This window comes from Alosa sapidissima, chromosome 6 (genome assembly GCF_018492685.1).
Source record: "Alosa sapidissima isolate fAloSap1 chromosome 6, fAloSap1.pri, whole genome shotgun sequence".
NCBI lineage: Eukaryota > Metazoa > Chordata > Actinopteri > Clupeiformes > Clupeidae > Alosa > Alosa sapidissima.
The window spans coordinates 15,460,766-15,479,190 of NC_055962.1; the positions used below are offsets into that span (position 1 = coordinate 15,460,766).

Genomic DNA, 18,425 nt, shown 5'->3' on the forward strand with positions numbered 1-18,425 from the left:
ACAGAAAGGATGGAGGCAGCAAAAGTAGAGAAGTCATTTCAGATGGGGCAAGAACAAGGTGAATTTGTATGCTTGTCAAAACGTAGTCCTACCCTGCATTAGAGGAGCTGATCATCATACCAAGCACACTCGCTGTTTAAAGTCATACACCACGGTAAACTAAAACTAAAATGTTACAAAGGTGGCAAAAATAATATAGGGCATTATTAGCCATGACATTGTTTTTTTTTTTGGGGGGGGGGGGTTACAAACTTATTCAAAATCATCCCCCCCTCTGGTTTTTACACAAATCGCACCCTGGGCACTAGGCTACATGAGATGAATTACCGATTATTTTCGTTTTGTTTTTGCAGGGATGTTTATGCATAGAACATAATTCATTTTGGTGTCTAATTAGTGATGCTAATTCTGATTTGACTGAAGTACATGGTGAAAATGGAGTTGTAACAAAAGAATAGAAATGTTCATGCAGTACAAATGGTCTTTATTAATACTTTACCCTCAGGTTTTTTTTTTAAATAGAATAACAAGGTAGACATTGAGAGGGGAATTTGTGACCAAAGTCAAAAGAAATAGAACACAAAAGTAGCATTAACATGTGGTCTAAGTATATTCTTATTGCATATAGTTTAATACAGCATTCACTTTCATTTCAAGCCACTTCAGGCAGGTAGTTGACAGTTTTCACCACATTTGGTGGACAGTAGAGTTCAGTTTGGTGTTAAAAGCATGATGACAGTCTGTAGGTTTATGCGAGTTTGAAGGGGAAAGGGATGGTAACATCAATCTTATCGTCACTCACAGTCACGTGAGCTTTGATTTTCTTTGAAACCTCAACCAGGTATTCTGTGATGTTGTTCTGGAAGTCAGTGAGGCGTTCAATGATGGATTGAATCCAGGCCTGGATGTCTGCATTCAGCTGCTCTAGGCTGAAGTCGACAAAGACTTCATCGAATTTAGATTTCAGCTGCATGTAGTACTGCTCAGCAACACTCAAAGCTTCTGCAGCTCTATCAGTGATGCGTCGGACGATTCTTGAGTCGATGAAATCGGTGTACACATCCTTGGCCCACTTAACAACAATGTTGAGATCTTGTGATGTCAGGGAGGTGATGAATTCCTTTGTCCTGTCAATACTGATGAGCATAAACTGAGACAGCTTCTCCACAATGGTCTCCAAGCTGATGTTACTGAGGTCTTTCACAGTGGTGATGATTTGGCGTTGGATCTTCTTGAAAAAGGTTGTCAGGTCATCTAAGATTTCTCTTCCACTGACAATGTGACTGGAGCCAGGCATTGTGAACTCAACATTCCTGATGTACTCGATTGCAGCCTCACTGTAAGACGCCAGCATCTCGGGAATTCTTGTGATGGCATCTTCAGTAAAGTCACCAATGAAGGTGCTTATCTCTGCGTAGATCTCGAAGATAGACAGCTTCTCGTCATAACCAGGGACTTCCAATTTGGTCTCTCTCAGGAAGGTGAGTGCAGCATCTACCAGGGTTGTGAAGAGCTTCTCGTACTTTTCCAGGAGGATCTTGGCGTTTTCGGAGACAATGCTGGGCAATTCAAAGAGGTCAGTGTCTCTGATCTTGTCTGCAGCTCTGGCATACATCACCTGTCCCTGGTCTTTGAGGTACTCAACAGCACGCTGAAGAGAAACCTGGAGCCTGTTGATAATTTCGTAGACAGCATCAGCTTGATCGCTCATCATATCCTTGATGTTGAATGTGGAAGTGATTTCTGGCACCCTCTCCTTAATGCCCAGAAGCATCTCACGTGGCACCTCCATGTTCCAGCTTGACTGGATGTTCAGTTTGTTGGAGTCAACATTCATCTCAATGCCCAGGATGTCCACATCAGTTTGTGGCTCAGACTGCAAGGTAGAACAAACATAATGTTAGAACATGAAAGGAACAGTTTGACAGACTAGACCTAAATCCTAAAATATATGGACATAAGAATGTATTTGTTATTTGTATAAATAGAAGTAATGTGCATCTGAAAGCTTACCGGATATCTGCTGTAAAGTCTGCCATTCAGGTTGGTTGCACTCTTTGTCTGCATCTGCACTCCAAGAAGACCAGCACTTGGGGAGGACATGAAGATGTTCAGGCCCTCCACAGGGTTTCCAGTGAGCTCCTGGTGGATCTCAACAGCCACTGAAGGCAGGTTAATCTTGGCAACATTTGCAATGGATGCCTCTGTGACCTCCTTGTTCAGGGTGATGGTGCCGGTGTGGCTTCCCTCAAGCATGGCGTGCTCCAAGGAGAGTGTGGTGCCAAGGCTCATACCAGCAGTGTTAAGGGTCGAGGTGCCAGATGACTTAGCGTTCAGGATGGGGAACTCTGAGGCAGACTGGGCATTGAAGCGTGCAATGATGTTGTCTTGGTTGAGGAGATCAGCATTGGCATTCAGAGTGAGCATGGCAGTCTTAATGGAGAACTCGTAGTTCAGGTCACCCATGGTGGGGATTAAGAGAGTCTGCTGCATCTTGGGCATGGAAACCTTTGGCAGTTTGATCTTACGAAGAACAGCTGGCATGTGCAGAGTTGGCATGGAAATGGCAGGCATAGGGATGGTGTTGGGCACCTCAATGTTCAGCTTCTCATACTGCTCCTTGGCCTGGTTGTAGGAGGTGGACAGAAGGTCAGCTGCCTTGTCTTTGCCCTGCTCGAGGTGTTTGCGCACAACGTTGACATTCTTGTTGATGGCATTGAACACTGGCTCCATGTCAATCTCGACCGTCATCATCTCGGGATTCTTTGTGTACTTCAGCTTGGAGTCCAAGCTGAAAGTCTGCTGAGGTGTGATCAGGATTTTCCTCAGGCCAGCATCTTCCCAGAGGGACAGGCCATTCACAGATGGGGTGGTGATTCCAATAAAGGGCACAGTCATCTCAGGAATGTCAATAGGAACCATCAGCATATCAAGATTAGCATCACCATTGAGTGTTGCAAAGACGTGCATTTCCTTCTCACCATTGCCCATGGTGAAGAAGTGGGAATATTTGTACTGGTTGAAACGAGCAAGGCCTGTCCAGCTGGATTTCTGTTCAGCAGGGTTGATAGTGAAAGCAAAGTCATTCTGCAGATCAACCTTTCCGGACATCTTCAAGGGGAAAGAGAGCTTGGTGTTCTCCTTGTTCTTGCTGTCAAAACGGACCTCGAAGGGTGTGACCTCAAATTCAAGTGAGTTGGCAATGACTCCTTCAACTCTGCCAGTCATTTCAGTGTTGTGGGTGGCAGTTAGCAGAAGTCTGGGCTCCTCCACCTGAGCTTCTCCCTTCAGCTCCACAATGCTGCTCTTGATGAAGGAGGTCTCAGTCTCAGCACGGGCATCCATGTTGATGCGAGAGAAAGGTGTGGCCTCAGCATTCATGTTCTGCTTCATTTTAAGAAGGTCACTGTTAGTCACGGCAGAGAATGTAATCTTGGCAGTTTCGGGGTTCAGCACAATCTCCAGGTCGCTCTTGTGGGTGCCTTCATCAGAGTACTCAAAGATGGCCCATTTTCCACTTCCCTCATTGCCCATTGTCACAGTGATGGTACCAGCCTCAAGCTGGGCAAGACTCTTCTGGGTCATTGTTGTCTCACTGAAGATGTTGGCCACTGGCATGTTCACTTTGTGGTTGTAGGAGGTCTCCAGTGTAGTGGAAAATCCACTCTCCACTGCAAGGAAGGCATTGTTGACAAACTCAGCAGTGTAGGGCTCAGTGGTTGCTTTGGCGGTAGTCTTGGCAGAGGCCTGACCTGTGATGCCATAGAGAGTTGCTGATCCCTGGTGGTCCACGGAGAAGGACATGTGGTTCACTTTGACTGATTCAGTGAGAGACAGGCGGTTTCTCTTAGGGGCAGCGATGTGAGCAGTGGCATCCAGGTTGTATGCCAAGAGGTCAAAGGTAGATGTCAGTTGAGAGTTGAGGGTAGCACTGAACTCTGGTGTTTCAGATGTGGTTGTGGAGTTCAGGAACTCAGCTGTGGTTTCCAGGTTGTGCTCTGGGGAAGTGATTTTGAACTCACCATATAGCTTACCAAAGCAAGGCACACGGCTCATCTCGACAAATTTTTGTTTTGCAACTTTAGCATAGCTCTCAAAGTCGATAGACTTGATGTTCTCCAGGATTCTGTTCAGATATTCTTTGAGGTCATCCATCATCTGCTGGAAGTCAAATGCCTTCAGTTCCTCAGCAAGTTTGTTCTGCATCTCTGTGAATTTCTCAATCAGTGGTTGGAAGTCAACAGATTTCAGAGTGTCAACAGCCGATTGCATTGTTTCCTTCACCTTGTATTGCTTCATAATCTCCACAGCATTATTCATGGCTTGCTCAATCATGTTCTCAATCTCATACTGGGCCACAATCTCTTCAACCTTCAAGTAGACTGCATTCAGTTTCTCAACAATATTGTTTTTCTTGACCCAGGTGACAATGGTTTGCCAGATGGATTTCAGAACCCTGGTGATTTCCTCGGTGGGAACAATATCACGCACAATTTGCACATACTTGTCAATGCTGATGGAGTTGATGAAGTTCTTCAAGTCCTGCACAAAAATGTTCACGTCGAAACTCTCAATTACTTCTTTAAGCTCAATTGTCTTTTCCTCAAAAGTAGCCCTGATGTTGTACTTGGCATCAACCTCTTCCAGCATGTCAATGGTGTGTCTTGTCACCCTCTGAAGAGTCATGGTCAGCTTTTCCATGATGACTGGCAGGATATCCATGAAAGGCATCTCAATAACGTGGCTGTCACTATTCTTGTCGTACTTCAAGAAACCAGAGATGGCAAAGTCTTGGTTGTTGTCACCATCCTTGTTCAGGAGGTTGGTGGAGATGGCCCCGGTCAGCTCCATTCCCATTCTCTCAGCTTTGTTGTAGGCAGTGACCTCCTGGTTGAAGGCATGGTTGTTCACCTTGGATTCCATTTTCATGGAGATGCTCTGCTCTTCGGGAACCAGCAGACTGTCAATCTTGTTCTGGAAGCTGGTTTCAACAGTGACTCCATTGTCCAGCTGGTGAGAGGAGGAGGCCCGGCATTCAAGTGAGTGTGTGATATGCAGAGGCTCAGCCTTAAGGAGGAATTTGCTATAGAGGTCTCCTGTCTGTTTTCCATACAGGTTCAGCTCCCCATCAGAGTTGACAATGCCATCAACAGTAACGGTGAAGGGCTTCACATCAGTGGTCATGGTACCAGAGAGACGCAAGACTGGGGAGTTGAAACGAGCTTCTGCGTTGTACTTGGCAGAGAGTCCAGTGATTTCCAGTTCAGAGCTGTGGGTCATCTGGGCACCCAGGAGTTTTCCATTGTTGGTGCACTTTGCAGAGGCAGTCTTGTCAGCATAGGTAATCTCATAGGTGTGTCTCAGCTCCTCCTCACCATAGGCTCCCTTCAGAAGTCCGGTGGCTGACATCTTGAAAGGCTCTGCATCAAACTTGGCATTATTGATGAAGTTGGCACCCAGGATTTTAAGATCGTTGTTCACAATCATGGCCAAAATGTATCTATGCACGTCAACGGAAATGTCATGCTTGTAGGAGTTGCTCTCACTAATGATGTTGTCAGACACTGAAGTGAACTTCAGGGATTCCAGGTTGATTTTCAGAGAGTGAGTGGTGTCAGTGGTGATCTCATTGTAGGATGCAGCCATGCTGTCAGAGAGGACCAGGCCATCTTCATTTAGACGGAAGTTCACCAGGTTCCTGGTGTTGCCATTGAAGAGATCAGCCTTGAACAAGCCATTCAGATGTACCTCAGACATACCAGCCTTGCCATCAATCTTCAACTCAGCACTATTCTCCTGGAAGGTTCCCTTGCCGGAAACGGACATGGTGGCACCAGTTGAGTCGATGTTACCCTGGACAGCATTTTCCACATTCAGAGCAAAGATCTGCAGGTTGGTGGTGCAGCTTGTGGTCAGGCCATTTCTGTTCAGAAGCAGGACACCCTTGTGGGCACTGCGGTTTTCATGATAGTTGAGGGAAGCATCAGTATTCATCTCCAGACCATTGTTGTCCAGGGATGCCATGATAGCAGCCAAGGCACGGTTTGCCTGGTCATCAACCTGAGAGTCAAACCTCACACTGACCTTCTCCATGGTGGCAAAAAGGTCAAACTGGTTGCGCAGCATCCTCTCAGCAGCCTTGGTCACACAGTCGGTCTTCACAGTGAACTCAGCATTCTTGTGCTCAATGTTGAGCTTGGTTGTGTGCTTGATAGCCTCATGGTTGACATTGGTGGTGGACTCAAAGAACTTCTGGTCTGGGGTAACAGACAACTTCATTTTGTTCCTAATTTGGGCAATTGGGGTGCTCACTCTAAAGGTTGATTCAGCTGTGGCCTCTGTACCAGGGTTTACCAAGAAGGTGGAAGAGAGACTGGTGCTTCCAGAGACTGAACCAAGAGTGAATGATCCATCCACGTTGATGTCTCCATTGATCTTAGAGGCAACGGAGGTCTGAAGAGTACACTTCAGGGATGTCTGCATACCCAGAGGGCTGAATGCTTCAATCTCATACAGGCCTGTTGCCTTCACACTGTCTTGGATAATGTTGGACTGTTCCATGTTCACACGTGTGTCAAGGTACTTGTGGTTCAGGGTGAAAGTCACTGTTGTCTTCAGGGTTTCCAGAGGTGCATCAGAAATTCTTGCTGATCCTGTAATTATAAATAGAAATTATAAATGTATAACTCAGTAATCCCATTATTACTCATGATTGATATACAATATTTGTATCACTTAATAGTAATTCCACAAAAAAGTCACCTTCAGTGGTGTAGGACAGGATGTCAATTGGGCTGTCAGCTGCAATCCTGTACTTGGCAACGTAGGCAGGAGCCTCAACAGAGTCATTGCCAGCAGAGATGGTGGCCTCCCAGTTGTAGAGGTTGCTGTTGACCTTGGCAGAGACCTCAGCCATGCCGAACAAGGGCAGTGTCAGGTCGTACTCAGATGGGATGGAGAAGGCTGGGACCGTGAACTCTTGGGAATGAACCATCAGACCAACCTGGTGAACAGACAGCTCAGGGGTCCTCACAACAAGAGGGATCCTTAGGTCCTCGGAGGACTTGCCGCCCATTGGCAGGGGGATGGTCACAGTGATTGTGTCCTTGTTGAACTGGTACTTGAATGCACCCTCCCTGTGAAAGACAAACAAAAATGTTAGCTTTTCCTATTTTCAGTCAACTGTAGATCTGCTTCAATTCAGTATTGACAATATGTAAATATACGTATATGTAGATATTAATAGTAGGTGAAGTATAAAAAATAGTTTCTATTTAGTTAAAAGCACAAAAGCTCAGCCACAGTCGTTCAAGTTTCAGGTTTTTTAAAATATTTTACTCACGTTTGCAGGTACAGCTTCTCAGGCATGGTGGGCATGACGAGTTCTGGCATGTTCTGTTTCAGCTGTGCAATGTATGGAGCATTGGTGGAAACCTTGTCCATCCAGATCTGGGAAGCCTATGATGACAACATATTTATTAGATAACTTTACTTAGCCAACACTGAATACTGGACACATGTCTTATGGAGCAGTTTTTATTTTTATTTTATACCTCAATAGCTTTGTTGTAGATGTGACGCAGCTTCATGTCGGTCTTCACCACCTTCTGGTCCAGGATGTCCTGGCTCAGTTGCTCCAGCCAGTTCTGGACAGCTTCTGTGCTTGGCAGCATCTTGTGGATTTCCGTGTTCATGTCTGATTTAACCTGCACCTTCATGTTCTCCTCTCCTGGAAAACAATATTTCACAAGTCAGGGAAAAATACAGAGATGAGTCCTGAATACTCCATGCAGTGTGGACCAGTTTGTAGTGAAGACTGGTATGTACTAACCATAGATGAATGTGACCCTCTGCAAGGAGGAGGTCTCTGGGAGCTTGATGTCACTCTCAACTTCCAGGGTGAGATCAGCATCCTTCCTCAGAGTGGCTGTCAGGGTTGCATCAGTGCTCATGGAAGGCACTATCAGCTGTGCCTGCACTAGACCCTCCCTCATGGCCTCCATCCTATGGAAATAAGGAATGTTCACAGCTCACACACAGCACAAACACATTCCATGCTTTCCATTTGATAGCTTGAATGAGATGACAAGATTCGCCTTGAATTACCGTTTTCTCACAGAGGAGTAAAAAGAGCTATGGACTTACTTGGCACGTGCAATAAGGGACATTTTGGGGATGTTGTGGTTGCTGACGTCAATGGTGATCTGCTTTCCTCTGGCCTTGCTGTCGGTCATGCCAACCTTGATGCCTGCCTCCACATTGTAGTCAGGGATCTGGATGCTGGTGGTGACGACGTTCCTGTTCCTGTTGTACTTAATGGCAGCAGTGGCCTCAGTGGGCTGAGATCCTGAAATGTAAAGGTCAAATAGGTTTGTTGCATGCTGGTTGGCTTTTTCCCTTCAGCTGGTTCCCATTGGCTGGTGATCCTACATTTAAAATTTGAAGTGTTTTTTCATGCTGGTGCTTTATTTGTTTATTGTCATTCTAAATGTGTATCACAGTGGAAGTTAGTGAAAGGTAACATTAGTCGAGTGATAATCCTCCTACCTTCTGCCTTCAGAGCCACCTTGATGGAATCGACCTTCTGACGACCCTCTTTGCCCTCAGAGAGGACATCGTAAGTAACAGTGGCAGTGTACTCAGAGACTTCACCGGTAGGCTCGATGTCAACAGCAAACCTGTGAAGAAGGAACTCCTTCAGCATTTACGTTTCTTAACCAGTACGACAAATTCAAACAGAATGTTAAAACATGTTTAATTGATTTTTAATGAATGCTGCACATACTTAGTCTCTCCATTGAGGGGGAAATAGGGTGCCTCATCAGAGTTGGCCATAGAGTAGCGTGCGGTGGAGCAGTACTTGATTCCGCTGAAGAGAGGGGAGCACTCCTGGACATTGGTTCTGGCCTCAGACACAGAGGGCATAAGAGTGGCCTGGCCAGAGCTCACAGACAGGAGTCTGTTGCTATTTTTTTTTAAAAAGAAGACAAACAAATATTCAAATATTCAGTAGATGTTCAGCTGCTCATGTTTTTGGATTCATGCTACAAGAGGATAATGCTAGTATGCATGTTGTTGTTACTACTGCATAAGCTAATAAATGTTGGGGGTAGTCATCATACTGTTGCTGTCTACAGAAGGCAACACATTTAAACATGTGAAGTGGGAGAAAGAGGTCAAGCCTACCTGACTCTGAAGAACTGGGTGGAACCCTCAGGGGCAGGGATGGACAGTTTGATCTGGTTCTTGCCCATGGTGATCTTGGCATTGAGCTTGCTCTCATGGTACATGTTAGTGTGCATCTCAAGACCGGCATCCATAAATTTGGGGATGTGGACTCCCATTTTTGTCACAAACTCCAGACCCATAGAGGGCATGAAGGACAGCTCCTTCTGTAATGCATCATGACATTATCAATTATTCATGTGAAATATAAAAAACACAGACCATATACAGTAACTTGCATCTCATGTATGTATGTATGTATGTATGTATGTATGTATGTATGTATGTATGTGAAGAGTTCTGCATCTCAACCCTTCATGTATTTATGTATGTATGTACAGTATGTATGTACTGTATGTATGCTGGCAATGATGGATGTTTACTTACCACAGGCTGTGCAATATTCAGTCCTCCTTTAGCTCTGGGCACAATGGTGCCAGACAGGGCAACTTTGAGAGGGAAGCCGGTGGCCGTGGGCAGGGAGAAACCGTTGTCCATGAAGATGTAGTGGGCAGTGACTGTGTTCTCGGTGCCAGAGGTCCACACCTGCAGGTACTAAATCAGAACAAAAGAATTGGATCCATGAAGTTTTACATACTTATCCAAATAAATACATGCAAATACACATACAGATTTACACCAAACATCTTTTTTGTCCCACATGTTATTCACCAACACATAATGAGTTGGTTTTATTGATTAATAACAAAGGATTATTTAAATGTACATACGTGTTTGGACATTTGCATGGCGAGACCAGTAGTATACATGTGGGTCCATTCGGCATATTCCCTAAGCTCACTAGCTTTGATGTATCCAAGCTCAGTTCCCAGAATTCTCAGGTAGGCCATGGCCTCTGGAGTCTCCTGGGCTTTCACATTCTTGGCCAGCTTGTTGAAGTTGCGTACAACCTCCCTCATAAGATTCTCAGGCACCTTTAGGGCAAATGGCAAAAAATGAAACAATGGATGTGGACGTGCATAATGGAACGTTAGCATACAGACTGTTTCAAATGAATAAGATGAAGAAGAATCCCTCACCTGTTTGTCAGTCTTCAGTTGTATTCCCCAGTTCTCCAGAATCTTAACCATCTTCTCGGGCATCTTGTCTCCAGTCCAGTACATGGCCTTTGACACTGTGTCAGGGAAGAATCCGTTCTTCCCAAACAAAGCCTCAATGGTTGGCTCGAAGCCTTTACCCTCCATGCCAAACTAGAAACAGAGTATGAGAATGTCAGATCAAAATTCAACAGAAAACCTTAAGAATGCATTGAATATGTTACTCTGTATACTATAACCATATGTTATATGACAGTGGTTTGGCGTTTTTAGAAAGAAAAAAACAATAGCCACATACCTCCCAGAGGTCAACTCTCTCTCCAAAGACCTGCAGGGTAGTCTGAAGCATAACCTCCCTGGGGAGCTGGCTGCTTGGGTCAAAGATGACGTTGCCCTGCATGCTTGTGTGAACATCACCCTGGGGTATGTGAGCGTCTGTCTTGTAGTTACGAGAGTATTCTCTGATGTCGCCTGAGGCATCAACCTCAATGTCTTGGAGGCCCTCAGCCAGGTCCCTACCCCACCTATGGAAGGCAAAATGTACAGATATGAGTTTACACAAATCACTGAGAGCTATCAAAATGAGCCAAATGGGCTAATGGTAATTATACAGAATGCTATGAGTAGTGTCAGGGATGTACATAAATGCTTTGGTGTCCAGTTTTTTATTGTTGTTTGGCATTCCCTTTTCTTAGGACTTACTTCGATGTCTGGGGATCGTTGGAGTTGATGATGTTGTTGACGTGGGAGGCCACAAAGGCCTTGACCTGAACGTTCTGGTCCTGAGTGAGGATCTTCTTCACCATCTCGATGTTGCTTGCCTCTGGGGTCCTCATCACCATAAGGTAGGCAGCCAGCCTCTTCTGCACGGCACCCTTGCCGTACTGGGATACACGCTGGAGGTTGGAGCGCACCTGTGTGAGAGAGGAAAGACGATGCATATTTAGGAACAAGTAAGGCAGTCCTGGCAGTCTGATACGTTATCTTTACACATATGTATGCATACTGTATTTCCAATGAAAGATAGATACTGGATTTATGTTTTGCCTTTTTAATGTCATTAATTGACATTTCAATTAGCCACAGGTGTTCAATTCACGCCATACAATTAATCCCATAAAATGACCTTCCAAGTGTATTATCCCTAGTTTCACACTTATAGTTAGTTCTGGCTGAGACTTACCTCATCGGTCAGGGACATCTGCCTGAAGGCCTGAATGGCAGCGACCTGGACGGACAAGGTGGTGGTTGGCTGTCTCATGCATTTGAGCAGAGTGCTCTTCAAAGTGGGATCTGCTTGCTCCATGACTTGTCCCATGTTTCCAATGGCCTATAACGAATTTAGATGAGATGATTATACCTCTAACGTCTAAGGCTGAGACTGTTGCAAAAATTATTATGGAAAAAAACAACAGGTGGTAAATGCAGGGTTATCTTTGCAATGATACATACCCTCAGGGTGAGGAAGGTGACATCCTTCTCACCAGCACAGTCGGCTCCGAGGATGGAGGCAACAAACTCAGAGACTGCAACAATCTCAGGGGTGATCTTGCCCTCGGCCACAAATTGCCTTGATGAGTGGAAAGAACATGTTAGTTTAGAACCAGAGCTTTCTCCTAACACCATAATGCCAGCAGGTCCTCATGGCACTGCATAGTGCTTGTGACTAATGTTAGCGATTAGCTTTTACTCACCTCATGGCCACGTGGCTCAGGGCAAACATGATGGACTTGCTCTGCTTGTACTTGGCCATCTCAAGGATGTCCTGGACCAGACGAGCAGATGGGTTGGACAGCCTTGCCACAGCATAGGTGGCAGCGTCGATTTCAAGGGCGTCAACGTCAAAGTGCCTGAGGCTCTGCAGAATGGCGCTGGTACACTCAGGGGTTCCGCACTGGCCCAGGGCCTGGAAGGTCAGGGGCACGCTGGTGTCCACCATCTCCTTGAGGGCAGGTTTCATGGTCTCGTAGGTCAAGGCACGGAGCTCGGACACCAGCTTCTGGAAGGTGCTGGCCCTCTGGTGACCCTGGGAGTCGGGGAGACTGATGAGCTCCTTGAAGGTGGCCAGCATGACCTCGGTGGTCTGGATGGCATTCTTGTCATCAGCGGCCTCCATGGAAAGAGTCTTCAGGTTGGCCTCCTCTGTTAAGGCACAGAGAGGAGTTGCTGAGGTGTGTATGGCACTGTCTAGTGTGATCAGGTTTTTACATCCTTCTGTTTTATTACTTTTGATTGAGTAGTGTCATTGGGACATTGGCTCAATGATATCATTACAGGGATTACAGAACTGTGGTAATTGTTGTTATTCAGTGGAATATTAATTCTTTACCATAGTCGAAGATTCTGTCGTTGATCTTGTTTGTTCCCTCCAGAGTCAGTGTCTGTTTCACCATTGACGAGACTCCATACTCGTTCCTAGATCAGACAAAATTATTCACATTCAGTTGAAGTAAACTGTCAACCAGTCAGAGCAAAATATCTAGCCAATGAATTTCAGTATAATATGAACGAATGGATATGAAAAGATATACAAATACAGTATTCCAATTATAGTAAGCTATCTGTTTCCACAGATAGGTGAAATAAAACAATATTAGCAATATTAATATCAAGGAAATATGTTGGGGACATAGGCATAACATATAGGGGATGGAGGGGGGTCAGTGACCCCCCCCCCCCCCCCCATAATAAAAATGGTCTATGCAACCCCCCTTTAATCATACATATTGTAATCAATGGAACTGTTATAGAACATGATGAAGTGGGAGGCTCAACCCCCCCCAAATGTTCAACTCAAAGATTTGGCCCTGGTTGGGCAGGGGGGGGGGGGGGCAAAGACAGTAGAGAAAATTACTCACTTGTTGGAGAAGGGTAGGAGGATGTGCTTCTCTGTGCAGCTGCCAGAGGTCATGTGCTTCTTCTGGTTGTCGAACTGGTAGGTGCAGGTCTGGGTGCTCTCGATCAGCTTGGACAGAGGATAGTGCTACAGAAAACAGGGGAAGAAACTGTATCACTGACCTGCAAAAGTAATGTTTACTTGCTTTCACTATTTGCCTTGAGTACGGTGTTCATTTTAGGACATCCTCAGACTCAGGTGTCAGACTCAGAAAAACATTGGTCATCTTCAGACAAAACTGCCTCAGCGTCAGAAAAACCTCTGTCATCTTCAGACAAAACTGCCTCAGCGTCAGAAAAACCAGACTCAGATGTCAGACTCGGAAAAACATCTGTCATCTTCAGACAAAACTGCCTCAGCGTAAGAAAAACCTCTGTCATCCTCAGATAAAACTGCTTCAAACCAAACTGCCTCAGAAAAACATCTCTAAGGAATCAGGTCTCAGAAAAAATGCTGTCAGAAAAAGTGGAGTCAGGTCTGGTATTACATCATGGCATAGCACATTTGTCTTTATGGGGGTTTGGGAATAATGATGTGATGATAATGATGCAGGTTTCTTACAGGTAGTGTACAACTGGGAAACGGTTAGCAAAAGTAAGAAATAATGGTCCAGGTGTCGTTCTGGACTTTCGTGGTGGAAAAATGTTTAACCCACTTTTCCCTAGCTCATTGAATGTACCGTAGTCCTACGAAAAACAAATTATTTTGCTGTATGTAGTACGTAGCTTACTCCGGTATGTGCCTTACAGCAGCTGCTAATGTTACTAGCGATGTGAGGTTAGCTAAGTTACATACATGGATTTCCTACAATGTGTATACCATTGGATCACTTTCTACCTTTACTTATAATTTCTACATCTAACCAAGCACCAAATATAACATGCCAGTGACAGAATGAATGTATTAAGCATAATAATAAACTCACCGTTCTGTATCCGTCGTCTTCTTCTGTCCCCACAATAACTTTTCATTTGAGACTTTTTCGTCTGACTCTGTTTTTTCTGACAGCGGTTTTTCTGAGACCTGATTTTCTGAGACCTGACTCCACTTTTTCTGACAGCGTTTTTTCTGAGACCTGACTCCACTTTTTCTGACAGCGTTTTTTCTGAGACCTGACTCCTTAGAGATGTTTTTCTGAGGCAGTTTGGTTTGAAGCAGCTTTATCTGAGGATGACAGAGGTTTTTCTTACGCTGAGGCAGTTTTGTCTGAAGATGACAGAAGTTTTTCTGAAGCTGAGGCAGTTTTGTCTGAAGATGACAGATGTTTTTCTGAGTCTGACACCTGAGTCTGGTTTTTCTGACGCTGAGGCAGTTTTATCTGAAGATGACAGAGGTTTTTCTGACGCTGATGCAGTTTTGTCTGAAGATGACAGAGGTTTTTCTGACGCTGAGGCAGTTTTGTCTGAAGATGACCGATGTTTTTCTGAGTCTGACACCTGAGTCTGAGGATGTCCTAAAATGAACACTGTACTTGAGTCTGTGCTTGTAACTAGAGAAGATTTGCCACTGTGGGACTAAATAGAGAGTGCCTCTACACAGCAGTGAAATGCTAGCGTTTCAAAACATCTACATGATTATACATGTTTGTACACAGGATAAGTTCTAGAACAGCTACGGTATTCAGAGTTCTTTCTAATGTTGCCGTGCGCCAAATGCTGAACTTTTTAAAGGGATTATTAGGGAGTAAAAGAGTCAACCTAAGATGTGCAAGATGTTGCAAGAGTGCTCACCATGCCGGTGATGATGGCCAGGGGGCTGGTGGCCTCTCTCTGGGCCACGAAGCCGTCACAGGCAGACAGATCCCTGGTGATAGTCACATCAGTGGCAATGTCCTCCCTGGCGTTGATTTTGATTCCGGCAGTCTGGCAGACTCCATGGACAGTGGCCTGGAGGGTTCAGAAGAAGAGAGACAGAGAAAGTTAGAAATTTATGAGAATGGAGATGGTTTGGTCCAATCCCCTCTTGGCACAGAAAGCCAGTTAATTCGATTTTTAGTTCTGTTAGAATACACTTAGTAAGTTTGACCTCAAACTACAGGAAGAAAAACAAATGAAAGGTCAACTGTAGGTTTGACCAACCATATACAGGATGGCCTTCACCCCCCCTCCCAATCCTATCATGCTTGGATTGTGCTGCTGAAGTATTTATTGCCTCTGATAGCAGCAGTAATCTTATCACTCTGGTTATAAATGTTGTCTTACACAGGTATCGAAGTGCCATGATTTAATACAAAGTGATTACTCAGAATGCCCCTAAATGACTTGAAGGAAGTGAATGGAAAAGGTTACTGAGGTCTTTACCATGTTGTTGTTCTTGTCCTCCTCCAGAGAAGGCACCATCAGGGCAGAGACAATACCCCTCTTGATGTTCAGGATGTTGGTGGGCTCATCCTGCTCCGGGAACAGTTTGACTTCGGTCTCACCCTTAACGGCTACCTTCAGGGAGTTCCTGATCAAAACAGGGAACATGAGAATTGTTACATTAGTCACTGGCTCACTGAGTTCTTGAGAAGCACTTCGCTTTGTGTATAAAAAGATCACACAACTTCTCTAGGATTTCTGGTATTTTTCCTGTCTCATTGTGAGTGTCTCACAATAGCCCCTGATGTTATTTGTTTGTGTTTTCATGATTTTAATTTGCTGCTAAGCTAGCTGTGTGCCAGAGTCTTGTGAGTGGACATACTTCTCCATGGCGGCGCGGAAGGCATCTGCCTCAGCGGAGGGCCTGTATACGGGTGCACCATCGCTGGGGGCTTCCACCAACTCGCTCAGGGAGCACTCGGTGGTGCGCAGGACGAAACTGCATGTCTGAGGGACGTCGATTTCCACCTGAGAGGAGAAGAACAGGCATGTTTAATGTGAGTAATTAAACCAAATAATACCAGTATAACGTGTATGGTCCAGGGCTATTTGTATAAAGAGCTTCAAATAGATAGAGCCTTTTAGATAAGCCTGTTTTTTCTTTCAAATTGTGTATAAATGTTTAAATTAAGGGAAATATTAACTGCTAGAAATGAGGCATTTGCCTATAGTCTTGCTATCACCATCAACGCAGTTGAATTGCCTTGAGACAAATTGTGTCTGAGAAGTGGAGTGGGGTTGTCTTTGGTGTCAGACCCACCTTACAGCTGACTTTGGGTCCGTTCTTGGTGTCGCTAGCTCCATTCACGGTATTGTAGGTTTCAGCTTCATACTGGTACACGTAGTTCCTGAAGTTCTTATAACGTTTTGCCACTAGGAAAGAGAAAGTTGAGCAAAAAGGTCACAATAACAAACAGAACATCTGCTTTAATGAAGAAAGAAAGAAAACAACAGGTGGGGCAACTAGTGTCAACTGTAACTTTAAAAAAGGACATGTTGAAACTGATGTAATCAATAAAAGCTGATAATGTTGATTGCAGAGATGGACTGTGGCACACGATAAAACTGATAGGGTTGAGCAAGGGAACAGAATGCCCTAAACAAAGACTGTGATCTCATCTCATCATCATCATCAACATCAGGGTTCAAAGTATCTTGCTTAGTTGGAAGGAAAATGGGTTCAACAGGTGAAGTTGAGCAACACATCATGAAGATGTTGAGCTCATTTTACCAATCTGATCAGCATCCCCTCGGTAGACTCTTTCAGTTTCATGTGTTTATATTATTCAATGCAAATTATTCCAGCACTGAAATATTTACAATGCCTTGTCTATATGCGGCCATCTTTCCCATCTTACTAATTGTACTGAAGTGTCCTGCTGTTGTAAATTATAAATTTGACTTCAAATAAACTTACAGAGACATGTTGGAGTAGATTCCTCTGCACTCCCCACATCTTGTTCTGGTGAAACAGGAAAGTGATGAGTCAGTTCAGTTCAGATTCAGATTCAGTTACCCTCAAGTCATACATGAAGGCCATATTCAGCAACAAACACAGTAATCCAAGAATTCCAAACAGTTTTGTCCGGACAAATTATATGAATGGATTTGCGTGTTTGTTTTTTTCAGTCTATCTATAATGATAGCATTAAAGATGGTCTCAGAGTTAGGAAAGAAAATCTAAAAAAGATCACCTTTTTACTGTTTAGGTAAATGTAGCCTATTTGCATAGCAGATACTTTAGTTCAACACAGCTCTTAACGACAGTAGAAGTACACCATTCCAACAACATTATAATACAATACACAATAAATTGTCTTTAAGTTGTCCATCAAGGATTAGCTTAAGGCTGTAAACAGAGTCCCTCCTGAGGTGGTGTGATACTTACGAGCTAGAGCGGTGCTCAGTAGCAGCAAAAGACAGAGCTTAGTATCCCCCATCTTGGGTTGGAAAGTAGCTCTGCAAGCTTATGAAGCGAGTCCCCTATCAAACGAAGACTGACTCCTTCCCAGCGCATCAAGGCTTTTATACTACTTACCTGGTAGGGAGGGAGGATGGGCTGGAGTAAGGTGAAAGGGGTGGGGGTGGTTGGGGGGGGGGGGGGGGGTTAGTCAGAAATTGCAACAGTTCAGCACTGATTCCAAAGTTCACGCAGCCGCTGTGGCAGGCCAAAGGCGAACCTGGATCATAAACACCACCCAGGATCAGTCAGTCAGCACGGGGCCTGATGATAGACGCTGATTGCGTCTGATTGCTGCCTGTTTCCAGGGACTCAGTCACCTCTGCCTTTTTTGGAGGGTTTCTGTTACATGTAGACCCGTCTGGTCAAAGGTTCTTGGTTCTTGAAAAGTCAACTTGATGAGAGGTAGAAAAAGATGAAATAGAATATTCCAGTAAAATGTCAAACCACTTAATTCCCTTTTTTATTCTTTGGTGAATATGTGTTATGTCTTTTCCGCCCCATTCTCGGTCGGATAAGGATCTATTTTTTTTATTTCATAAACCCAATTGTTATAAAATGCCTTATTTAATTGTGTTGTTCCTAATCACTTTATTGATTTGTTTTTGTTGTTAGTGAACAATTTGGTAACATGGACTTTAGATAGCTCCTAGCAATAAGACAACAGTAAAACTAGCCAAATATTGGTTAAAATGTATTTTACATTTTTAATAGGCATTAGAAGAATCTGCAGGGTTTATAATTACTGATGCTTTGAATATTGAATATTAATACACCATAATAATATGAATGGTTAAATCTACTCCAATGTTATTTCAATTACAAACAATATATTTTACGCCACAATATTTAAAATATATTTCTCATATCAGAATTTCTTGTCATCTGTTAATGGGCAATTTCACGCAAAACTGTCATGTCCATAA

General features: G+C 44.3%; 1 protein-coding gene across 1 annotated transcript; it reads right to left on the bottom strand.

Annotated features, from left to right (window-relative positions):
- Window positions 1–467: 467 nt before the first annotated feature.
- LOC121711820 (apolipoprotein B-100-like) lies at window positions 468–17,580 on the bottom strand. The gene is made up of 26 exons (XM_042095663.1): window positions 17,428–17,580; window positions 16,957–17,001; window positions 16,300–16,412; window positions 15,862–16,007; window positions 15,480–15,627; window positions 14,910–15,065; window positions 13,142–13,266; window positions 12,613–12,698; window positions 11,978–12,425; window positions 11,736–11,853; window positions 11,467–11,613; window positions 10,986–11,197; window positions 10,582–10,807; window positions 10,266–10,436; window positions 9,957–10,160; window positions 9,613–9,780; window positions 9,187–9,392; window positions 8,786–8,965; window positions 8,548–8,678; window positions 8,146–8,347; window positions 7,832–8,004; window positions 7,554–7,729; window positions 7,343–7,458; window positions 6,763–7,136; window positions 2,014–6,653; window positions 468–1,876 (listed from the first exon to the last, which is right to left on the bottom strand). Exons 1-26 carry the CDS (start codon window positions 17,477–17,479, stop codon window positions 749–751), a joined length of 9,891 nt encoding a protein of 3,296 aa, XP_041951597.1. The 5' UTR covers window positions 17,480–17,580; the 3' UTR covers window positions 468–748.
- Between the last annotated feature and the right edge of the window lie 845 nt (window positions 17,581–18,425).